Below are 22,207 nucleotides of genomic sequence, written 5' to 3' on the forward strand. Positions count from 1 at the left end.
GAACTCGAACATACCAGGAATGGTTAAGGAAGAGGGAGTGGCCAAAGCATATGGTACTGAGTGTAAGAAGGGGCAAGAGGAAAGAAGGATTTTCCTTTCTCTATGAAAGGCACCAGTAGGAGCAGAGGCAAGGACATCAATCGTGGGATGAGTGACAAGACAGTCCTGGGTGGGTATGGATTACATGAGATCGGTTATTAATGCACGACTGTAACTATTATACTGTCAGAGTTTTCTCTGTTGACGACTGTCCATCCAGTGATACCAGAAAACAGGCTTTCAAGCAGCAACTTGAAGACAGGAACAAAAGTTGTGATCATAATTCTTACCATTGCTTGCAAGTCAGAGAACAAAGCAAAATGGTCTTTTTTGACCATTCTGATGAGAATATAAAGGAGTAGACACAGATTCCTTTCTCTTCCCAGGGCCATCCAAAAATGAAAGCTACAGCTCCAATTTGGGAGGAATAAATAATAAAATGCTACTAGTTACTATGAGCAGTGGAGAAGTGGCTAGATAGTGAGCAGACAGAGCATAAATTGATAGAGGCAAAGGAGGCTTTCTTTCTCACATGACCACACCCTCACCAAGAGCAAGATCTAGAACACTTTCTACACACGAGACAGCTCCTGAGACTGATAACTCAGTGGTGGAGTGATTGCCTATCCTGTGTGAGGTCCTGGGTTCCATCCCCACCACCACAAAATAAATAAATGAGCTATTCTGTCTCCCATAGTGGGAACATGGGCTATTGTAATCATCAGAAAACCGAAATCTACTGATAGAGGACTTGCATTCTTCCCTCCTTCCTTCTGCCCTTTCTTCCTTCCTTCTTTTCTTTGTGGGTACCAGGGATTGAACCTAGGGGTGCTTAACCACTGAGCCACATCCCCAGCCCTTTTTATTTATTTATTTTCTTATTTTGAGACAGGGTCTCAATAAGTTGTTTAGGCTTCAAGTTACTGGGGCTGGCAATCCTCAGGCTTTCAGCCTCCCAAGTCCCTGGGGTTGGGGGCATGCGTCACCACACCCAGGTATCAATGCTAACTCTCAATCCATCGTGCATTTAGTAAAAGCAGGCGTCCCAAAGTTACAACTTGGTGAACTCTGAGGCAGACAGGCTTCCACAGTTCCATGTCACCAGCAGTAAGATGCACAATATTTCTTAGACACACAAGCTAGAAGATGCACGTTTCTTATACGATTCTTTCATCTGTTTCCTAACTGTTGATGACAGACAGGTAGGTATTGCTTTTGTCATTTGAAAAAAAAAAAAAAAAGCTACATTAAATTAAAACATAAAGACTGTGCATGCTTAGTCACCAAGAACACTGAAAGACACTGCATTTGGCACTTTAGGTGGCTTCTGACATAGCTTCTCTGACTGCTGGAGCCCCATCCACGTGACACTGTCTCTTCCTCCCCCTCCCCCAGGGCCTACAGTATATGGAACTCATCCCCAAGGAGAAGCAGCCGGTGACAGGCACCGAGGGTGCCTACTACCGCCGCCGCCAGCTCATGCACCAGCTCCCCATCTACGACCAGGACCCCTCTCGCTGCCGCGGACTCTTGGAGAATGAGCTGAAAGTGATGGAAGAATTTGTCAAGCAGTATAAGAGCGAGGCCCTGGGTGTGGGAGAAGTGGCCCTCCCGGGCCAGGGCGGCTTGCCCAAGGAGGAGGGGAAGCAACAGGAAAAGCCAGAGGGCACAGAGGCCGCGCCCACCACCAACGGCAGCCTGGGCGACCCGTCCAAGGAGGTGGAATACGTGAGTGTCCCCTTGTCTCTGGCCTGGCTGAATTGACCAAGGCGCAGGGCTGCAGGGCCAGGGCCCCCTCGTGCCACACTGTTCATGCAACCATTTGTACCTTCATTCATTTAGCAGGTAGTTCGTGCTCATCTACTCTGACCCAGGTGCTGTCCCACTGGAAATAATACAAGGTCACAGTCCAGGGGAAGGTGACGGCCACAGCTTAAAGAAAGGGCATCTAACCGTTTTTGGGGGTGAGGCACAAGCTGGTGTTGAAGAATAACTGGGAGCCAGCTGGGCTCAGTGGCACATGCCTGTTATCCCAGCGGCTCAGGAGGCCGAGGCAGGAGGGTCGCGAGTTCAAAGCCAGCCTCAGCAACTTAGCGAGGACCTAAGCAACTCAGCGAGCCCCTGTCTCTAAATAATATACAAAAAAGGGCTGGGGATGTGGCTCCATGGTAAAGCGCCCTGGGTTCAATTCCTGGTATAAAAAAAAAAAGAGAGAGAGAGAGAATAACTTGGAGAAGGCTTGGAGCCACCCAAGTCTTGAGGTTTTGAGGGGACAATGTGTGCCCCCTTAAGGAGGTTAACGTGAAAAAAAAAATCATCAGTTCAAGAGATGAGTCAGAGGATTAAAAGCAGTCTCCTGTTCTCATGTGACACAGCAGGGCGTGCAAGGGGAATGGGGGACGTGAGGCTGGGGAGGTCAGTAAGTAGGAACTTCCTGGGGAGTCATGCTGTCCATTTATCTGTCAATCAAATTCTGGTTAGCTTGTATTATCTGCCAAGCCCCAGGGAGTCAGACAGACGAACAGAGGACACTGTCCCCATGTTGGAGAAACCCATGGATCATAAGGGTCACAGGCAGATTTTCAGTCAGAGAGTGCACACGAGCCCAGTTCTGTTTTAGAAAGTGTTCTCTAAGAGCAAGGAGCAGAAGTGCTACTGGGAAGTGAGGCACTGGGAGATGTTTGGAGAACCCAGTGTTCAGGAGATGAAAACCTCATAGATTTGTCTGTATTTTACGGGGCATGGAGTACTGGGGATTGAACTCAGGGGCACTCGGCCACTGAGCAGCATCTCAGCCCTTTTTTGTATTTTATTGAGAGACAGGGTCTCACTGAATTGCTTAGTGCCTCACTTTTGCTGAGGCTGGCTTTGAACTTGCAATCCCCCTGCCTCAGTCTCCCAAACCCTGGGACTACAGGCATGCACCACAAGTGCGTCCAGCCTGATTTGTCTGAAACTGAGGCAAAAGGACAAGCTGAGACCACATGGGGCTAATGGACATTCATTTCACGTCCAGCCCCTAGTGCCCCTCACATCTTTTTAGTTCTTTCCACCCATCAGCCTTGTGGCCTCATCCTTCCCTATTTGAGATAATAGTTCCAACTCACAGGGTCCTCATCGCCTTTTTCCCTGGGAACAGACTGACAGCCGTGAGCCAACAAAATGTCTACCCAGATGATGCCATTGCTAGAACCAGAGAAAGCAGGGCACTGTCTTCCCTGAGCGCCTTCCATCTCCAGCCTCTGTGTCCTTAGCAGGATCTAGGATTGCCATCCAAGAACTGTGGCCTCAGAATGCTGTAGCCAAGAATTCTAAGATGAAAGAACAAAATTTGTCTCTTCCACTACAGATTTGGCCATGATATTTAAAGACCCATTTCTCAAGAGAAACACAGGTTCTAAGCCCTTTAAGAAAAAATTAGCTCCAGTTACCACATTTTGTAAACTGGTCTTTCCCCATCCCACCCCAGTTCTGCCCTCTGTCCACCCTCGGAATAGCTGTCTGTTCTTAAGGCATAAATTCCGGAGAATTCCATGTGGGAAGGAAACTTTTTTGAGGCTGTCATGACTCTTCCAAGTTGCCATTCCCAGGAGAGAAAGGCTGATCTGAGAGCAGATCTTACCATCGCGTGAGCTCCCTCATTTGTTCAGCGTAGAACTGGGGCAAAGGTGGCCTGGGATTCCGAGTCCTTGCCTACAGTTAACGTTAGAAAATACGTGTGATACTTCAGAATTGCTTAAATAACACTGCTAGACAATGAATGTCAGATCCACAGTTAGAAAAATAAGCAGGGAATTGCCAGGTGCAGTGGTTCATGCTCATTATTCCAGTGACTCCGGAGGCTGAGGCAGGAGGATCACAAGTTGGAGGCCAGCCTCAGCAACTTAGGGAGACTCTGTCTCAAAATGAAAAAGAAAAAGGGCTGGGGATGTGGTTCAATGGTAAAGTGCTCCTGGGTTCAATCCCTAGTACCAAAAAGAGAAAAAGCAGGGAATCCAAAGGAAGCAGTTATTAGTTGGCCTGGGCTGGGCTGGGCTGTCTATAAAAGATAGACTTCTCCTTTCTTGTCCTAACCACAATGTGAACTCAACACCCAATTATGTGATTAGGGGGCTGATGTCTGTCACCCCCTCAAGATACTGAGGTCTTGTTCATCTCTGTATCTGCAGTAGGTGTCATAGATATAGATAGTAGATGCTCAGAAAAACATGTGCTCCTCAGATGAATAAAATCAGTGTTTGAATTCAATTGAGTCCTGACAGATGGCCACAATTTGCATGGCCATTTTGCCTAAAAGGTGGTATGATTCCAGTTCCACATTGATTGAGCATCTGGTCCATGCCAAATCCCAGGCTCACAAGTCCAGTCTGTCTTTAATTCTCACAGTTGCCTGATAGGGTGATTTCACCAGAATCATCAGAGAGGGCAGGAATCTGAGGATCAGAGACAATGAGACCCTTTTCCAAATCCCCACTATTTCCATCATGTGCATGATGTTGAGTTTTAGCACCTTACTTGTTATTAGCTTCAGAAAAAAAATAGGAAGAAGATGACTGTGTGTGTTTTTATTATTTTTTTAGTTGTAGGTGGACACAATACCTTTATCTTACTTGTTTATTATTTTTGTGGTGCTGAGGATCAAACCCAGTGCCCCACACATGCTAGATGAGCGCTCTATCACTGAGCCACAACCACTGCCCTGAAGAACAGGAAAGAAGCATGATCCCAGTTCCTCTGGTGCAGGGCAATGAGTTTTGCAATAAGTGGTCAGGGTATTCAACTTGAGGGTGAGGGTATGCAGAGGAAATTGGAAGACAATCTGACATCCCCAAACCAGAGATTTATGGGGCAGGGGCAGGAGGAAATATGAAAGTCAAAAAAGAAGCCATATGAAACATCCTGGAACTAGACTGGTAGCACCTGACCATCCTCGCCCCAGTAGTGATTATGTTGGCAGCTACAGCTTAGCGGGCACTGCTCTCTGCTCAGGGACTGGACTTGACACTAGTATCCAATACAGAGCTCACAACCCCCTACTGCTGTGAAGAGCTTTCGCTTCTCCCCCACCCCCAGGCTGCTTGGCCTCAGAAGTGGGAATGGACTCCAAGGCCAAGTTCATTCCCATCTCCCAGGCCTTATTCATAGGAGAGCAAACAGATGTCATGCCATAAGAGGGTCTCACAGCCACGGAAGTTGGAGAGGCAGTAAACTACCTGGGCTTCTTTATACCAGGACTTTGGTGGGCTAATGCAGTGGTACTTAAAACTAAGTCTTCCAGAAGACTGGGCGCCAGCCCCAGAGTCCCCATCTTAGTAGGTGTGGGGCACGGCCTGAGAATCTGCATCTCTACCGGGTCCCCAGGTGAAATGGATGCTGGTCTGGGGCCACACTTTGAGATGCCCTGCAAAAAAGTGTTTAAAATTCCCTCATGTGCAAGTTCAGCAAAGATGATACTAATTTGGTAAAGAGCAAGGATCTAAGAGGTAGTAACCTGGGAGGTTTCTAAATTCACGTGGCCTCCTGGCTATCCATTCATTTTGGTGAATCACCACAAGGGAGCCCCGCTTTGAGAATGTGTCATGGTTCCTTTGCCTTGTCCATGGGAGTTCCAGAAACACAGGAACGGAACCTGGCACCACTCCAACCACTCCTGTCCTTGAAGACACTACATTTGAGCCATCTGAGGCTCACGAGCTGCCTCTGTCTACACTGCATGCAGCCACGTGCTCAAATGGCCCTGTGTACTGACCTATCAGCCCCACCCCACAGTGATGTCCTTCCTCCAACATCTCAGGGGGACACAGGTCACAGCTGTGGTGGAGTTGGGCTGCTGAAGCCTCCTTGCCCCTGACCCACCACCAAATATTTCCCAGTGGAAAGTATTATCCAGGGCAGGAGAGTTTGATTGCCACAGCCTTTCCTAAATGGGCTGGGTGCAGCTCCCGCCAAGGGCCTGTGTTTTGAGGGAACTGGGTAACAGTGGGCCAGCAGGTGGCGAATACAATGCTCCCTGATCCTTGCTGATCCAAATGGCTGAAGCTGCCCCACTTAAGTTATTGAGCATAAAACACCGTCACCCACACCCTCGGCTTGCAAACAGCCGCCTGCAGAGGTGCTATGGACAGGACAGGGAGGCCTACAATTAGCTGTGGTACGTCCATCTTCCTGAGCAGTAAATCCAAGAGTTGTGGCAGGCCACGCCTGACTCTGAGCAGTTTCTCAAAGTGTTATGATCACACCACTGAGGTCAGCAGAGGCGGCACACCACGGGAAATGCCTTCAGCCACTAAGCACCAGAATCCTCCCTCCCCATGAGGAAATAGAGCAGAAAAACCCCAGTCGCAGATAGGAACTCACCCACTGTCACCCCCAGAGGAGAAACACAACCTTCTACATGCAAGACTATGAAGCCTCCCTCTCTTTCTTTCACATGCCCCACTGTGTCCTACTCAGGGGCCCTGGGTGGCGTCTCCATCTCTTTGTCTTTGTGGCAACCATGAGAGGGGTTGTCATACCCATTTCACAGGCAGGGAACCTGCGGCTCAGCCAGGTTAGCCACTTGCTGATGAGCCACAGGCTCCAATTCAGCGCCAACCTTTCTGCTTCGCCAGGGATTTGAGGGTCCAGCAGCCTTGGGGAAGCCTGGCAGGGCCTCCAACCACACAAGGGCAGGCGTGTGTCTGTGAGCGTTTATGTTCTGGGGTCACAGCAGCATTTGGTGTCCCTCACAGTCCAGCCAACTGAGGAATCTGAGAGCCTTTTATCTGCGTGCCAAGAACAGCAGGGCTTCCTGCCCCACCCAGTTCTGGCCCCCACGTGACGTCCTGGGACCTGGGAGCATCAGAGGGCTGCAGGGCCACAGAACTGCTGGCTGCCCCTGCTCTTTGCACCTTCTCACCCCAGTCTGGTCCAGAGGTCCCACACTCTCCCAAGCCCTCCGCTCTCCCCTTCCTCGCAATGAGTGGTGTTGACAGGCACCTGCACAGTGCGGGTGACAATCTGAATACTGTGACTTGTAATGGCTCCTCCGAGTTATTTCCCTGCATTCAGAGAGCTTTGTGGATGTTTTTGTTTTTTTTCTTGGAAATGAAATATACACATTTCCTGGGCATGGTTGTTTTGCCCAGGAATTTCCGCCCTTCCGCACACCCCAAACTTGTAACTGAAGAAAGGGGACAGAAGGCCAGAACATAGCATTGAATGTAATCTCCACTCTGCAGTGTTTCTCCTTCCTGCCAGGGGCCTGTCCCCGCCTTGCCCCTTGCTACACCATCTCAGGCCAAGGTCCCAAAGAGAGACTGCGGAGAGTAAAGTGAGAGAAGCAAAGGTATTCATTCTCAGGGCTCCAAGCTCCCTGCTGGGCCATGGAGAACAGGCCTGGATCCTGTTTCTCCATCTCCCACAAAAAATGCAAAGGGAGGGGGGGCGGAAACAGGAGGCCCTGGCCCCCACCCCTCCTGCCACAGGCCTGATTCTCAGATGGAAACTTACAGCAGCTGGCAGCTCAGCCCAACTCCAGCCCCAACAGAGGGACATATTTGTGGGCAAGGGACTTCCAAGTCTTTGTCCGAGCAGATGTTTGGCTTGTGGGCTCTGCGGGTTGAATGACGGGCGTTCCTGCCAGCCCCACTGGGGAATCTGAAATCACCCCACCCACTTGGTGAGCCACTTCTTTCTGAGCTGGAGGGCAGGGGGATGAGAGGTGCAGAGACAAACCTGGTGGGCACTCAACCAGAGGGATCCCTGGTACCCTCACTTCTCCCACCCACAACCCAGGTACCCATGGACTTGGAGCCATCTGCAAAATCACCATGGTTACCAAGTTCTCAGCATCGCCCTCCCTTTCCGTCTTTCTAGTGGAGGTATTTTAATGACATTCAAAGGAGGTCTTTTTTCCAAAGAAAATTTCCTTTATCCCATTTTTTTTATGCTCTAAATACTTTTCCATATTTCCAGGTGGCTTCCAGAAGCATCTTTTTTTTTCTCCTTTCTTTTTCTGAGTAGCTACATAGTATTCCATTGACTAAAACGGGGATTGCAGACTTAGCACTAAAGTTGCTGCAGGTGGTATCTAGACAGATGACTGCAGCTGTGTTCCAATAAAGTTTTATTTATAAAAACAGGCAAGGAGATGGATTTGGTCCATGGAGGTGATCATGAAGATGATAGTGGTGATGAGGATGATGATGGTGGTGGTGGTGGTGATGGTGATGGTGATCATGATGATAGGGTAGTGGTGGTGATAGTGATGATGGTCTTGATGGTGGTGATGATGATGGTGAGAACAACAGTGATGGTGATGATGATAATGGTAGTGATGTGGTGGTGATGGTGGTTATGATGGTGATGGTGATGTTGGTGCTGATTATGATGTCATCACCTGCCATTCTTTACTACCTGGGGTGTGCCAGGCACTGTGTACCAGAGACTTCCCGTGTCATTTTATTTAATCCCAAGCATTGTCCTGCAAAGTATATTATCTCCTTTTTTTTTTTTTACAGATAAGGAAATTGAGACATTTCTTGGTAAAATTAACAGTGTTTACAAACTTCAGATTCCAATCCATTAGAGGATACAATCCATCAATTCAGCGTGTTACAACCAGAATCTTTTCTTTTTAAATAGTTCAAGTAGAAAGAGTAGGTCGGGGTAGTAAAGATTCTTTTCTGTAAACATTTGTTTCAGGGCTATGTATATGATCAGATCAGGATATAAAGTGTATTTTCTACTGTGGATCACAGACAAGAGCAAAAATTTTGAAAAGCATAAAATTCTCTAGTCACCTTGCTGTTGATCACTTAAGCCAGAATTAGAACCCAGACCTGCCTCACCCCAAACTCCACCCAGACCCTAAATGACAGCAGCTCCCATCTCCAGAGCACCCAGGAGGCTCCAGGTACCGCCTTTGCAATAGAGCAGGACACATCAAGACTTTCCTACTGAACTGTGGACCAAACAGCATCCTGCTGGCTAGTCCTGGAGCCTGTGCCGGCCAAAGCTGGATCAGAGAACCACATTCCAAAGCCTGTGGCCCTACCCACAGAATGGGGAGCCTGTTCCTTTTGCACCATGAGAAACCTCAGAAAGGCTGTGGGGACACAAAACATAAGGGAGCTAAGGTTGCAGAAATGATTTAGGTCAGAAAAGGGAAAAAAAAATCCCTTCTGGGATACAGAAAGCCACAAAGCAAAAATGGTGCCTGATCACCATAAGAGGAATTGGGGAGATCCTGTTTATAAATAAATTGTGAGTATTTGTGTTGGAAAGAACCCAGCGCCTAGATTCAAGGCCCTTGTGTTAATATTTACTGTATTGTAATGGTGAGATTTTCACAAGGCTCTCTGGGTTTAGACTGGGTAGGCTTTTGGATAAGAACCTTCCAGAAGAAAACAGCATGACTGAGACAGGATTTCTGGCAAGCCCGAGGGAGAGATTATTACTGGGGTCAGAGGCCTCTCCTTATCTGCAGATGGCTCTCTGAAGGCCAGCATGGCTCGGCCCTCAGGGATGGTTCTTCAGCCGTGTATGCTTTGGCCACTTTCCTGAATCTGCTGAGGCCTGAATCACATGGTATCTTGGCTGCTTCATTTCGGAAGCTGGGGTAATTCTGCGTGTCGACATTTAACGCCCCTGTTACCTGATGCTGCCTAGGGTTCTATCCCAAGGCGGAGTAGCTTAAATCAACAGTGTTGATATTGCTCACAAATCATGTCCCCTTGGGCAGGGCGTATCGAGGGACAGCTTTGCCAGTGTGTGTGCTCATCATGGAGCTGTTTGTCCTGGACACGGCCAGACTGGGTGGGCAGAGCACCCTCGCCTCTCCCCCTCTATCTCTGCAAGGTGGTTTCACACGATTTCCCGAGCATAGGAGCTGCAGAGCACCAGGACCTCCTTTCCTGTTTGCTCAGGGCTCCCCCAGGAAGAGTGCTCAGAGAGCCCAGAGAACAGCTGCCCACATGGCCCCCGGTTTACAGTGGCTCCACTTAAAATCGTTTTGACTCTGCAGTCCTGCAAAAATGACACGCATTCAAGGAGGAACTGAACTTCAAATTCCAGTCATCTACAGGGACAGGAATAGGAACTGCTCTTTTTCGTGATTCCAGCAATAACTGAGACCCACGACCCCCGTCGACTTCTCGATTATGACATTAGTCAGTCGATGCACTCTAGCACTCCCGGGGACGGTGGGTGCTGGTAATCTAGGATGTTCGTAGGTCAGGAATCGTCAAAGCATTTTCAACTTAACAAAATTTTCGCCTTTCAATGGATTTATCAGGTCATAAGCCCATTGTAAGTCTAGGAGCAACTTCTTTGCCTTGTGACCATCTGGGACGCCATGAAGCATTATTTCCTCCACTTTCTGTTCCATTCAGTTTAGTCACCAATCTGGGACTATTTTCAGGGAGAGAGAATTCAACTCCAGGTTGGTCGGAAACGTACCCAAAGATATGCCAACAGGACTTGGAAACAGGGCAAATGCAGGAACCCCACAACCCCACGGGGGCTCAGCTTTGGAGGCAACAAATCAAATCCATATCTCATCTTGCTGACAGCCACTGTCTACAAATCTCCAAGGCCCCACGCATGGAACAGTCGACACCTTTCACCTCAACAATTTCAACTAGGAATCTTCTTTCATTTGAATAGGAACAGGACACGAAAAATGTCATTGGCACTGAGGTCAGCAGAGGCCAATGTTCTACTTATGAAAGGTTTCCTTCACATTTTCTCTCTCTAGGAGAAAAACACTCTGCAAACAAGGTTCTATGGAAAGAGGTGAAAATACCCCTCATGGCCAAAGTCTGGTTTAAGATAGTTAGGAGTCAAGAACCAGCCAATATGTTAAGAATCATTCTCCTCTGCACCGTTTACACTGGTCCTAAAGGTGTTTGCCTGTACCACATCCTTAGCATAAGACAGGTCACGTGGCTTGCTCAAAGTGAGTCCAGACTGGAATATCGTAGGATTCAAAATGACCTTTGTGGGAACTGAGCCAAATAGGTGATATCATTTTTGCTGAACATATGTATTAAATAGTGTTTTAGCACTCAACAATAGTGGTTCTCAGGGTGCAGGCCCCACTATCCCAGTGTCCCCGGGGACCATGCACATTCTCATGCCCCATCTCAGACCTCCTGGATCAGACATGCAAAGGAAGGAGAGTTATGATCTGTTTTAACAAAACCTCTATAGGAATCTGGGGCAGGCTTAAGCCTACAACCACCACCTTGGGTTCTGGTGGAGGAGGGGTGAGTCAGAGGCAGGAAGCAGACCTTCCAAGCTGGGAGGCTTGCTGTGGACCTGGGTAGCGGCTGGTGATGAACAGATAGTCAACTCGATTCACTCTCTTGGATAAAAGGTGATTTCAACTCATCATTGATTGCTTAAAAAGTCCAATGATTTCATTATCTCATTTAAGCCATATAATAGTCCTAAGCTGCTGTTGTTATTGGTATCCCTATATTTGGCAAGTTAAAAAAAAAAAAAATCTCAAGGCACAGAAAGGTCAGGTAACTTGCAAGGTTACACAGCAACGGGTCCGGACAGTCTGACTTAAGAATTCCCCCCCCCCCATTTTTAATATTTATTTTTTAGAAGTAGTTGGGCACAATACATTTATTTTATTTATTTATATTTATGTGCTGCTGAGGATCGAACCCAGGGCCTCGCACATGTTAGACGAGCGCTCTACCCTGAGCCACAACTCCAGCCCCAAGAACTCCCTTCTTGACCCACCCGATTACATTTTAGAAATAGTGAACCTCAGTACAAAAAATCATGGTAGGAGGTTAATTAAGTTTGTGCAGAGACAGATGGGACCAGGATCCTAGGACCCAAATAAGCTGAGGGTTCTAACTCTGGGATGCCGGCCTGTTCCTGGTGGCTGAGGGGCCACCAGATGGACAGCCCTAGGACCACCTCAGATCTCTCATCCTCTGAGATGACCGGGGAAGGGACCCAGAAAACAGCTCAGAGGCAAGAAGAGCAAACTGTTTGCTGAGACAGAGTGATAGTCAGCACCCAAAATGTTCTCATGAAACAACCGATGACACCATTTGTTGAAAAGGCTAATGGAGCTAAGAGCCAGAGATATTAGGGAGACCCCCAAGGGAAGAGAGAGAGAGGGAGGCTTGAGGAAGTGCTTTCAGACTGTTGAGAAGGTGGAGACTCGGCTCCATGAAAGAATCTCCCTCCCTTCATCCAAGCTACCACTAGATTTCTCTCCCAGCAACTCAAATTGGAACACACCACTCCTCCCCTCAAAGACCTGCAGTGGCTCCCTATTGCCGCCAGAGCAAAGTTCCAACTCATACCATGGATTCGAACTGACCTACCATCACCCAGGCTGCCTTTTGGGCCTTGTTTCCTGGACTCCCTTCTCTGGGTGCCTGTCGATGTGCCACGGTGACAAATCCAGGTGTTTTCATGGCCCTCTGCTTCCACTTACTTCCATATTCAGCCACATCTGGAAATCTGGAGTGCTACCACCTGGGTGTAATTTAGTGGGCCAGTGAGTCCCTTCTGTGTAGGAGGAAAAGGGCTGCGAACTTCACTCTGTGAAACTTAGAAGCCAGACAGACAGAAAGCTCACTTTGTACTCTTAACTGTCCCTGCCAAATCACTGACAATCCCCAGCTTGGCGGCGGCGGGGCTGGTGGCCATGAATGGGTGCTGACTCATCACTTGTTTCTGGTTCAGACCCTCTGACAAGTTCCAGGCCGGCAGGGCTCAGTCACTGCAGGAGCAACAGAGATTTCATTTAGGTGAGGGATGGATGCCCTCTGCTCCCGTGGGCGGAACGGAAACCGCAAGTCTAGCATGTTCTGAGGGGCCTTATCAGGCAGAGAGGATGGAGCCGAGGACCCTCCCAGCTCAGCAGACACGTTCCGTGTCTAGACATCTGTTTTACGGCTGCTACTCGGCTCAGGGTCAGATACGTGTACAAGGCTGCTCTTTGTCACATGGTTTTCTTGACCCGATTTCCACCATCTTAATCTTTCTGTCCTCTTTCATATACACAAGTATGTTAAACATGTAAATGACACAAGGTGAGAACACTGGCTAGTGTCCGTGCTCTGTGTCAAGCCAGCTTTCTGTTACTGTCACTAACACCTGAGATAATCCACTTATAAGAAGGAAAGGGTTATTTTGGATCCTGGATTCAGACGTCTCAGGCCTGCTCAGTGTGACTGACTGGTTTTGAAGTCTGTGTGAGACAGCACATTAGGGCGAGAATGGGTGACAGGGCAAAGCTTCCCACCTCACAGCAGCCAGGAAACAGAGAAAGAAGAAGAGACTGCGGTCCCAGTATCCCCTCCCCAGTGACTGAACTTCTGTCCACTAAGTTCTACCTCCTAGAGGTTCTATCACCTCCCAGTGGCACTACAGGTTGGGACTAAGCCTTTAACACTCGTCCCTGGGGAACACTCCCAATCTGAACTTCAGCAAACTCTTTAACATTTACCTCCCTATATGCACAAAGAAAAATAATAACCATTTCTATTTTGGCTGACACCATAGTTGGTGCTTAGTAAGTTAAAATTATCATCTCAAGTCCAAGGTCAACAAATATTTTCTGTAGATGGTCAGGTAGTAAATATTTCGGGCACTGTGAGTCACCAGCCCAAATTAATGGCATCCTGTAAGCGCCTTACATAATAAAACAAATTTCTACAAGATTTTTATAGATGAAATTAAAAATACAGCAATCATTAAATGTATTTTAGTCTTGAAATCTAGATCTACTAATGAGAAGAGCCAAATTCTTTTGGGGGGAAGAAAATGTGTCACTTCCTTGAAGAGTGCCAGGGTGTCATTTACGGATCGGATGTAAAAGCCACGAGATGTGGTAGAGAGAACTTGGCTTTGGAGTCAGGTTTTATTTCACCCAAAACCAACGTAATACAAAAGACGGAATGCAGACGTGGCCCTCTAACCCCAGCTTTGCCTCCTGTCCCTTGTGCTAGGAGCTGATCCTGGATCTCTCTGAACCTCAGTTTTGCCATCTCTAAGGGGGGAATATAATGATTTTCCTAATGTGGAGATAACTCTAGGAGGAGAAACAATTCTTTGATTTGCATCCGGGGTAACAGCATTGAGGGCCAAGTCCTGAGCTGAGTACTGGCCCCCTATCGGAACTAAGGGCATGGAATCTGTCATCACTGCTGGGCCTTTCAGGAACAGAAGAGGACTCAGAGGGAGCTGTGCAGACACTTCTCAGAAGAAGATATAAAATCAATCAACAAATATATGAAAAAAATGTTCAACATCTCTAGCAATTAGAGAAATGCAAATGAAAACTACTCCAAGATTTCATCTCACTCCAGTAAGAATGGCAATTATGAGCAACACAAGCAACAATAAGTGTTGGCGAGGATGTGTGGGGAAAGGCACACTCACACGTTGCTGGTGGGACTGCAAATTGTTGCAACCACTTTGGAAAGCAGGAATGAGATTCTTTAGAAAACTTTGAAACAAACCAACATTTGACCCAGCTATCCCACTCAGAGGACTTACAATCAGCATACTACAGTGACACAGCCTCATCAATGTTTATAGCACCTCAATTCACAATAGCTAAACTGTGGAACCAACCTAGGTGCCCTTCAACAGATGAATGGATAAAGAAAATGTAGCATAGATACACAGTGGAATATTACTCAGCCTTAAAGAAGAATGAAATTATGACATCTGCAGGTAAATTGATGGAACTAGAGAATATCATGCTAACAGAAATAAACCAAACCCCCAAACCAAAATCCAAATGTTTTCTCTGATAAGCAAATGCTGATCCATAATGGAGTGGAGTGAAGGAACTTTGGATTGTGCAAAGGGGAGTGAGCAGAGGGAAAGGGGCGTGGGGAAGGGAAGGACGGTGGAATGTGACGGACATTATTACCCTATATACCTGTATGATTACGCTACCAGCGCGACTCGGCACCATGTTCAGCCAGAGGAAGTAGAAGTTGTGCTCCATTTGTGTACAATATGTCAAAGTGCATTCTGCTGTCATGTGTAACTAATTAGCACAAATTAAAATATAAAATTTAAAAAAGAAGAAAATGATTTAATAGGATAAAACTGTCATGTTCCCATTCTTTAGAGGATGGAAACAGGCAATTTAGAGATGTGTGTTGGATGGACATGTGAAGGAGTGAACCCACAGAGGAACTCTGGTAGCTCTCTCTGCTCCTGGGGAGCGACAGGGCAGGAGAGAGGGCAGAGTCCTGGAGTCTGGTTCCCCAGCTCTGTTGCCTCCCCAGGAACTGTATAGGAACTGCAGCCAGGGAGCAGCAGGAGGGAGTTCTACTAGGGCTCCTGAGCCAGCCAGTGGCTGATTACTGCTAATGAAAGGCAGAGTCCCTGGTGCAAAGAGGACCAGAGAAAGCCAGGGCCCCGAGGCCTCTGGGAAGCTGCTTTCCTTCTCTGAGCCGTGGGGAAGCTCTTCCTTTGCCAGGTCAGAATGCGCTCTCTGGGACCCTCCTAGCCCTTCAGACAACCCCCTGTGGCCAGTCCATCACTAGGTGGAGGAGACAGATGCACATCCCTCAGACACCCAAGCACGCAGCATGTAGGTACTCGAGAAGGTGGGGCATTCTTTCCAGCACACGACTTCAGGGGAAACTGAGTCACTTTACAATGGAGAAAACTGTAACATCAGAGCATATCTGAATAAAGTTTGTACTGCACTTGATGTGGCACAATATTGGTTAGTTGTGTCACCAATACCATATTAATGTAAAATGTAAAGAACAGAAAAAATTTGGTGTAGGGTACAAGAATCCTCTATGCTCTTTTTACCATTTATTTTCCTGTAAATCTAAAACTGTGTAAAAATTTAAAAGCTTGTCAAAAAATAATAATGATGCAATGGTAAATGATCCACTCAAAGTGCAAGGTAGAGCAAGAGATCAGAATGTAACCAAGTGTGAGTGGTCTACTGAGAGGCCTCAGATTCCACATTGCAACTGATTTTTTTTTCTCAGTACCAGGGATTGAACCCAGGGGCACTTAACCACTGATCCACAGTCCCAGCCCTTTTTCTTTTTTATTTTGAGACAGGGTCTTGCTAAGTTGCTGAGGCTGGCCTTGAACTCATGATCCTCCTGCCTCAGCCTCCCAAGTCACTGGGATTACAGGCATGTGCTGTTTCACCCAGCTGCAACTGACTTTTGAGAAACCATCTCTTGTCTGATTCTGACATGCTACCAGAGAATGATATCCACAGTTATCTGGGAAGGCTACAAAAAGGCACCTCTTTTCCTTTTCCAACTTTCTATCAGTGTCAGGCCAGGTAGCCTTCATATATTTCAACCAAAACGAACGTAGAACAAAAGACGGAACACCGATGTAGCTCTGAGAATCTAGCCATCTTGGGGTTGTGGCTCAGTGGTAGAGCACTTGCCTAACATGTGTAAGGCATTGGGTTTGATCCTCAGCACCACATCAAAATAAATCAAATAAAAGTTTGTGCCCATTACAACTGAAAAAAATATTTAAAAAAAAAAAGAATCCAGCCATCTTACCTAAGTCATTAAAGAGAACTTGCAAAAAGTCCAAACAATGTTTTAAATTTCTCTTCTCATTAAATTTTTAGTTTTGGAAAACATAGCTTTGGGTAGGAGTGCTTAGTTTTGTGATGCTGGAAATTAAACCCAGGGACTTCGCTCATGCAAGGCAAGTGCCCTACCACTGAGCTGCACTCCCAGACCCAGTTATTTTAGTAATACATATCTATGTTAGCATGTTCTTTAAGTTCATGGTTGTCATTTTAATTGGATAAATATTTAAATGTTTCTCTGTTATTGTTTCTCTTATGATAAATAGCAATAGCTGTTACCCACATGAACAAAAACTGTACTGGGACCTCTCAATAATTTCTGCTATACAAAGAGTACTGAGACCAAATGATTTGAGAATTCTTGGGCTACAGCATTTTATTTACTCCTCCCAAATAACCTATTAGGTAGACAATGTAATTATCCTTCTTTGAGGATGATAAAACTGAGGAACAGAGAGGTATATGAACTTGTCCAAAGTTGCACAGGAAATAGGCGAGGGGTGGGATTCAAGCTCACTGTCATCATGCTTTCCTGACTACCTATATCATTGTGCTTCTCTGCTACCTTTCCAGTTCTGTGAGCTCTGCAAGGGAGCAGCCCCGGCCGACAGCCCTGTGGTGTACTCAGACAGGGCAGGCTACAGCAAGCAGTGGCACCCAGCCTGCTTCGTGTGTGTCAAGTGCTCCGAGCCGCTGGTGGACCTCATCTACTTCTGGAAGGACGGTGCACCCTGGTGTGGCCGTCACTACTGCGAGAGCCTGCGGCCCCGGTGCTCTGGCTGCGATGAGGTGGGTACCAGCGGGGCCGGGTGGGGAGAGGGGCTGCTCACTGTTGAGGGAGGGAACCTGAGGCCTGGGGGTTGGTGGCTCTGCTGGGGGTGCACTCTCCAGACTGGGAAACCGAGGTAGAACCCCCCTGAGGCCCTCAGCCTCCGTTTCTTCCTCTGCCAAACAGGACTCACACTTGCTCCCTCCTGTAGGTGGCTGGGAGGGGTCACACAGAGTCCTGTGGGGACCTGTCCTGGGCACACCGTCCAACACTTAGTTCTCAGAAGAACACTGTGGGGTACACAGGAGGCAGATGGCCCCAGGGCCAAATCAGTCCTATGCTTCCCAAACACCTGCACCTCGGTCCTTGTCATTTATAAAGCGTAAATGAGAATAGGACCTCACCCATGGGGACAAAGGAGATAATTCAGGAAGATGCTTGCACAGGGCCTGACCTGGCTGCTCGTAAGTGGTAGCCGCTGTTGGTCTCACTATGAAGTACCATGACATATGATAGAACGTGATGGAATGTGAGGTGGCAGAACTACAGGAGCACAACACCACGTGTAAACAGAGTCCAGCCTCCAATGGGGAGATGAAAGGAGCCGTAACAGTATACCAGCAATGACAACCCTAATGATAATTATATGATTACAATAGCAGTATGTTCTTTGGAGGCAGAAGACATACTCCCCTCATCTCTGGCACAGGCAAGGGTCTGGGATGTCTTTCTCACACTGAGCCAAAGTCTGCCATCTCCTGCCACCTTCTACCTGTTGTTCCCGACAGGAAGGGAAAAGCTTGCAATGTTACTGAATGACACAAAGAAGGAAAAGGGCTGTGGCAGGCGCACCTCATCACCTCATTATCGAGGGGACAACAGGATACTCAAAATCTCAATTCTCCCTCTTCTCTTTTTGATGTTGTTGTTGTTGTTCTGGGGATGCACTCCAGGGGCACGGTATACTGAGCCATGTCCCCAGCCCTTTTTACTTTTTTTTTAATTTTAAGATAGGATCTCACTAAGTTGCTTAGGGCCTTCACTAAATTGCTGAGACTGGCCTTGAAATTTTGATCCTCCTGCCTCAACCTCCCACGCCACCACACTCAGCTGTCCATCATCTTTTATTTTTTATTTTTTTAGCATTTTTTTTTAGTTGTAGATGGATACAATACCTTTATTTATTCATTTTTTTGTGGTGCTGAGAATCAAACCCAACATCTCACACATGCTAGGCAGGCGTTCTACCACTGAGCCACAACCCTAGCCCTCCATCATTTCTTGAAGACTTACAATGGCGTCAATAATTTGCTCCGTACTTTAGGCATAATGTGCCATTATTATCTCTCAAAGATCCTCCAGAGACAGACTATCAGGGTCTGCATTTTACACAGGAGAAAAGGACAGCTGAGAAAGGTGGATGGTACCCAGAAAGGAGTCAAACTTTGGGCCAGTCCCTTCCCCCAGCATTCCGTGTGTCGTGGTTCATTTTGCACTCACAAACCCCAGGCATGGGAAATGTATGTGTCCCCATTTTACGAACATGGAAGCTAAAGCTCAGGGAAAGTAATTTGGCCAAAGTCATGGAGCTGGTAAATGCCTATGTGAAAGTTCATTCCTGATTCCTCTTGACACCAAAGTCTCCAAGCATGTTACTCCATTCTTCCTGGGCCTCAGGGCTCATCCAGTATGTGTGTTCCAGAGTGTCGCTTTATTGCAAGCCCAAGTGACCCTCTGGATTCTTGCTCTTGAAGATTGGCAATTTATTTGTCATCGAGCTGTCTTCACCCTCGCGGGGATGTGGAATCCAGTCTCAGAATGCAACCAGCCTTTGCATTGGCACACAAACATCCCAGGTGCCATATAAATAAAAACCTGTCTCTAACAGAAAGTTTTTTTGTTATTTTGTCCATCTGAGAAGCTAAGAGGCCACCATATACTACCTTGACTACATCAGATTTGCATCAGATTTTGCCACTGAGGCACTTAAAGGTCAAAACAAGATGGGATGGGAGGAAGCATCACCAGCCCACAAACAGGTCCTGGGTTCACTATCTCCACCTAGGGACAATACTTGATCCGTCTGTCTTCTGCTTCCCTTTCTAGATCATCTTCTCAGAGGACTACCAGCGTGTGGAGGATCTGGCCTGGCACCGGAAGCACTTTGTCTGTGAGGGCTGTGAGCAACTGCTGAGTGGCCGGGCCTACATCGTCACCAAGGGCCAGCTCCTGTGCCCCACTTGCAGCAAGTCCAAACGCTCCTGAGGGGCAGCCCACCCACAGCCAGAAACTACCAGGTCCCTCTGAGAAGCCGAGGCCATCCTCAGGAGCAGATGGGACAACCAGGAAGGAACATAAACAGTGATTTCATTTTTTCCAGTGGGAATATACGAATATTCTAGATTGAGTGGTGATGGATCCTTGAGGGTCAGTAGTTGCAAAACCAGAAATATTCTAAGAACTCTTAGAATGGGTTTGTTTTTGCGGTGGCGGTGGTTTCCCAGCTACAGCCTCCTAAAGACATAGATGGTACCCGGAGAGGGAGTCTAGGGGGAATTTCCCAGAATGCATTTCTCTCCCTAGTAAGCCCATCACGTAGCTGTAGGATGCGAGCTGTGTTTTGGACATGGGAGCTCCCCTGGGAACAGGCTGTGATCCCAACTGTCACTTGTTGTCTCTTTCTTCAAGTGGAATTTGGATTTTTAAATAAACAACTATTTTTGGCATGATAAATATATCAATAAAAGTTTTATGAAGTCTACAGATACCTTTATCCAATTATTTACAATACAGCGGTGATTTTGCAACATCCAGTTAACCCCATCTTCCTCAAAGCTGGTGCTAGCAGGAAATGCGGTAAATGCTCATGAGCCCCTTCATCAAATGTCTCCCGGGAGTTCCTTTGGATGTACATTTCCCCAGACAGAGACCCCTTCTCATCCTGCCATCACAGAAACTTCCAGATCACTGATGGAAAACAGCTTCCCATTTCCTGGCACATCAGAAAGTGGCCTCCCAGGAACTGAGGAACTTCTCTTTAGCCGGGGACCCAACCCAACTGCCCTCAGAGCCTAGATGGGTACTGAACGAATCCTTGTGAAAGTAACACCCGGAGAGTGTGGGCAGCTCTCAAACAAATCCACCTAAGCCCAACCAAAGGATGCCACAGGGGACATGGAAACAGTGTGCATAGCTCTTAAAAAATAGGGACTTATGAGAAACCTCTCAATTTTAAAAACTGCCAACTGATCATTGATTGAGTGAGCAAATGTCAGAGACCTTGGGGCCAGATTTTAACCTCTCTCTTGTGGTCTCTATACAGCCCTCGATCTAATTTCCTTCCTTTCCACAATTACTAAACAACAACAACAACGACAACAAAAAAAATCAGCCAGGCGTGGTGGCACACATTTGGGAGGCTAAGGCAGGTGGATCCCAGGTTCAAAGCCAGCCTCAGCAACTCAGTGAGATCCTGTCTCCAAATAAAATATTTTAAAACTGGCTGGGGACATGGCTCAGTGCTTAAGCACCCCTGGATTCAACCCCTGGTACCAAAAAAAAAAAACAACTATTTTCCACTGGGGATATGAGGATCAAATGACAAGAGTCCTAGATGCTCAGTCCAGACCCCAGGGATCTTTTTCTTAAATAGCTCCCTCTGTTGGACTGGAGTTGGCGTTCAGTGGTGGAGCACTTGCCTAGCATGCATGAGGCACTGGGTTTGATCCTCAGCACCACATAAAAATAAATCAAAGGCACTGTGTCCGTCTACAACTATATATATATATATATATAAAAATTATAGCTACTGTGGATGCTATAAGGTGGACATAGTGATACTAATGGTGCTGTATTCCCAAATGGTCAAGACCAAACATAAAGATTCCAGACTGAGGGGGGACACTGGTGGCTGCCTGTGTGCAGCCTGTCTACACCCCTGTTCCCCTTCCCTTATGGGAAAGGCCCACTTCCCATTGCTTTCCCAGCATCCTTTTCAGTGAGAGAAAGGGCTCAGCAGTGGTCAGGGGCTTCTCCATCAGGTGCTTCTTTAGAAAAATTTTCTTCCTTAATGAAGAGAAGTAATAACCTGCTTTCCTTATTTTTTATCTTCTTTTTTTTTATTGTCCATGAACCTTTATTTATTTACATGCAGTACTGAGAATCGAACCCAGTACCTCACACATGCTAGGCAAGCACTCTACCACTGAGCCACAACTCCCTGTACCTTCTGTTTTGATAGAATTTCAAACTTAGCAAAAGAAAGTTAGAACAAAGAACCATTTGAGGACATTGCTAATGGTGCCTCATCGTCCCTGAATATTTTCTTTTTTCATTTTTATTTATGGGAGGGGTACTGGGGATGGAGCCCAGGATCTCACTCATGCTACTCTACCACTGAGTCGCACCCCAGCCCACCCCTAATAGTCCCATGTGTCATACCTACAAATAAGGACATTCTCCTCTGTAACCCCACTACAACCATCAAATTTAGAAATCAACACTGACACAGGTCTACCATGTGACCTTGACCATGTGACCTTCAGATCCAAGTCGAGGGTCACCAATGACCCCAGTAACATCTTTTATGATAAAAAGGTCCAGTCCAGATTCTCATACGTTCCATTTATTTGCCTTGGCTCTTTAGCCACTGGTCCCCAGTTCTTTCCTTAATACTCATGTGAGGATGTCCAGTTAATGAGTAGAACGTCCATCAGTTGGGTTTGTCTGATATTTGCTCATCCCGAGATTCAGGTCACTCCTTTGGGGAAGGAATATTGCAGAAGTCGTGCTGTTGAATTTTTGTTGCATCAAATCAGAAAGCACAGGTTTAATTTTAA

The 22,207-nt window shown here is 47.1% G+C and overlaps 1 protein-coding gene across 1 annotated transcript in view; it reads left to right on the plus strand.

The window, feature by feature from the left end:
* Lmcd1 (LIM and cysteine rich domains 1) overlaps positions 1-20,132 on the plus strand; it is a 60,214-nt gene extending 40,082 nt beyond the window's left edge. The window contains exons 4-6 of the mRNA XM_015494955.2: positions 1,435-1,767; positions 17,174-17,389; positions 19,476-20,132. Coding sequence (XP_015350441.1) covers positions 1,435-1,767; positions 17,174-17,389; positions 19,476-19,634 — 708 coding nt within the window. The 3' untranslated portion in view covers positions 19,635-20,132. The remainder of the gene's footprint in view (positions 1-1,434; positions 1,768-17,173; positions 17,390-19,475) is intronic.
* The last annotated feature ends 2,075 nt before the right edge of the window (positions 20,133-22,207 follow it).

This window comes from Marmota marmota, unplaced genomic scaffold, assembly GCF_001458135.2.
Source record: "Marmota marmota marmota unplaced genomic scaffold, marMar, whole genome shotgun sequence".
Lineage (NCBI taxonomy): Eukaryota > Metazoa > Chordata > Mammalia > Rodentia > Sciuridae > Marmota > Marmota marmota.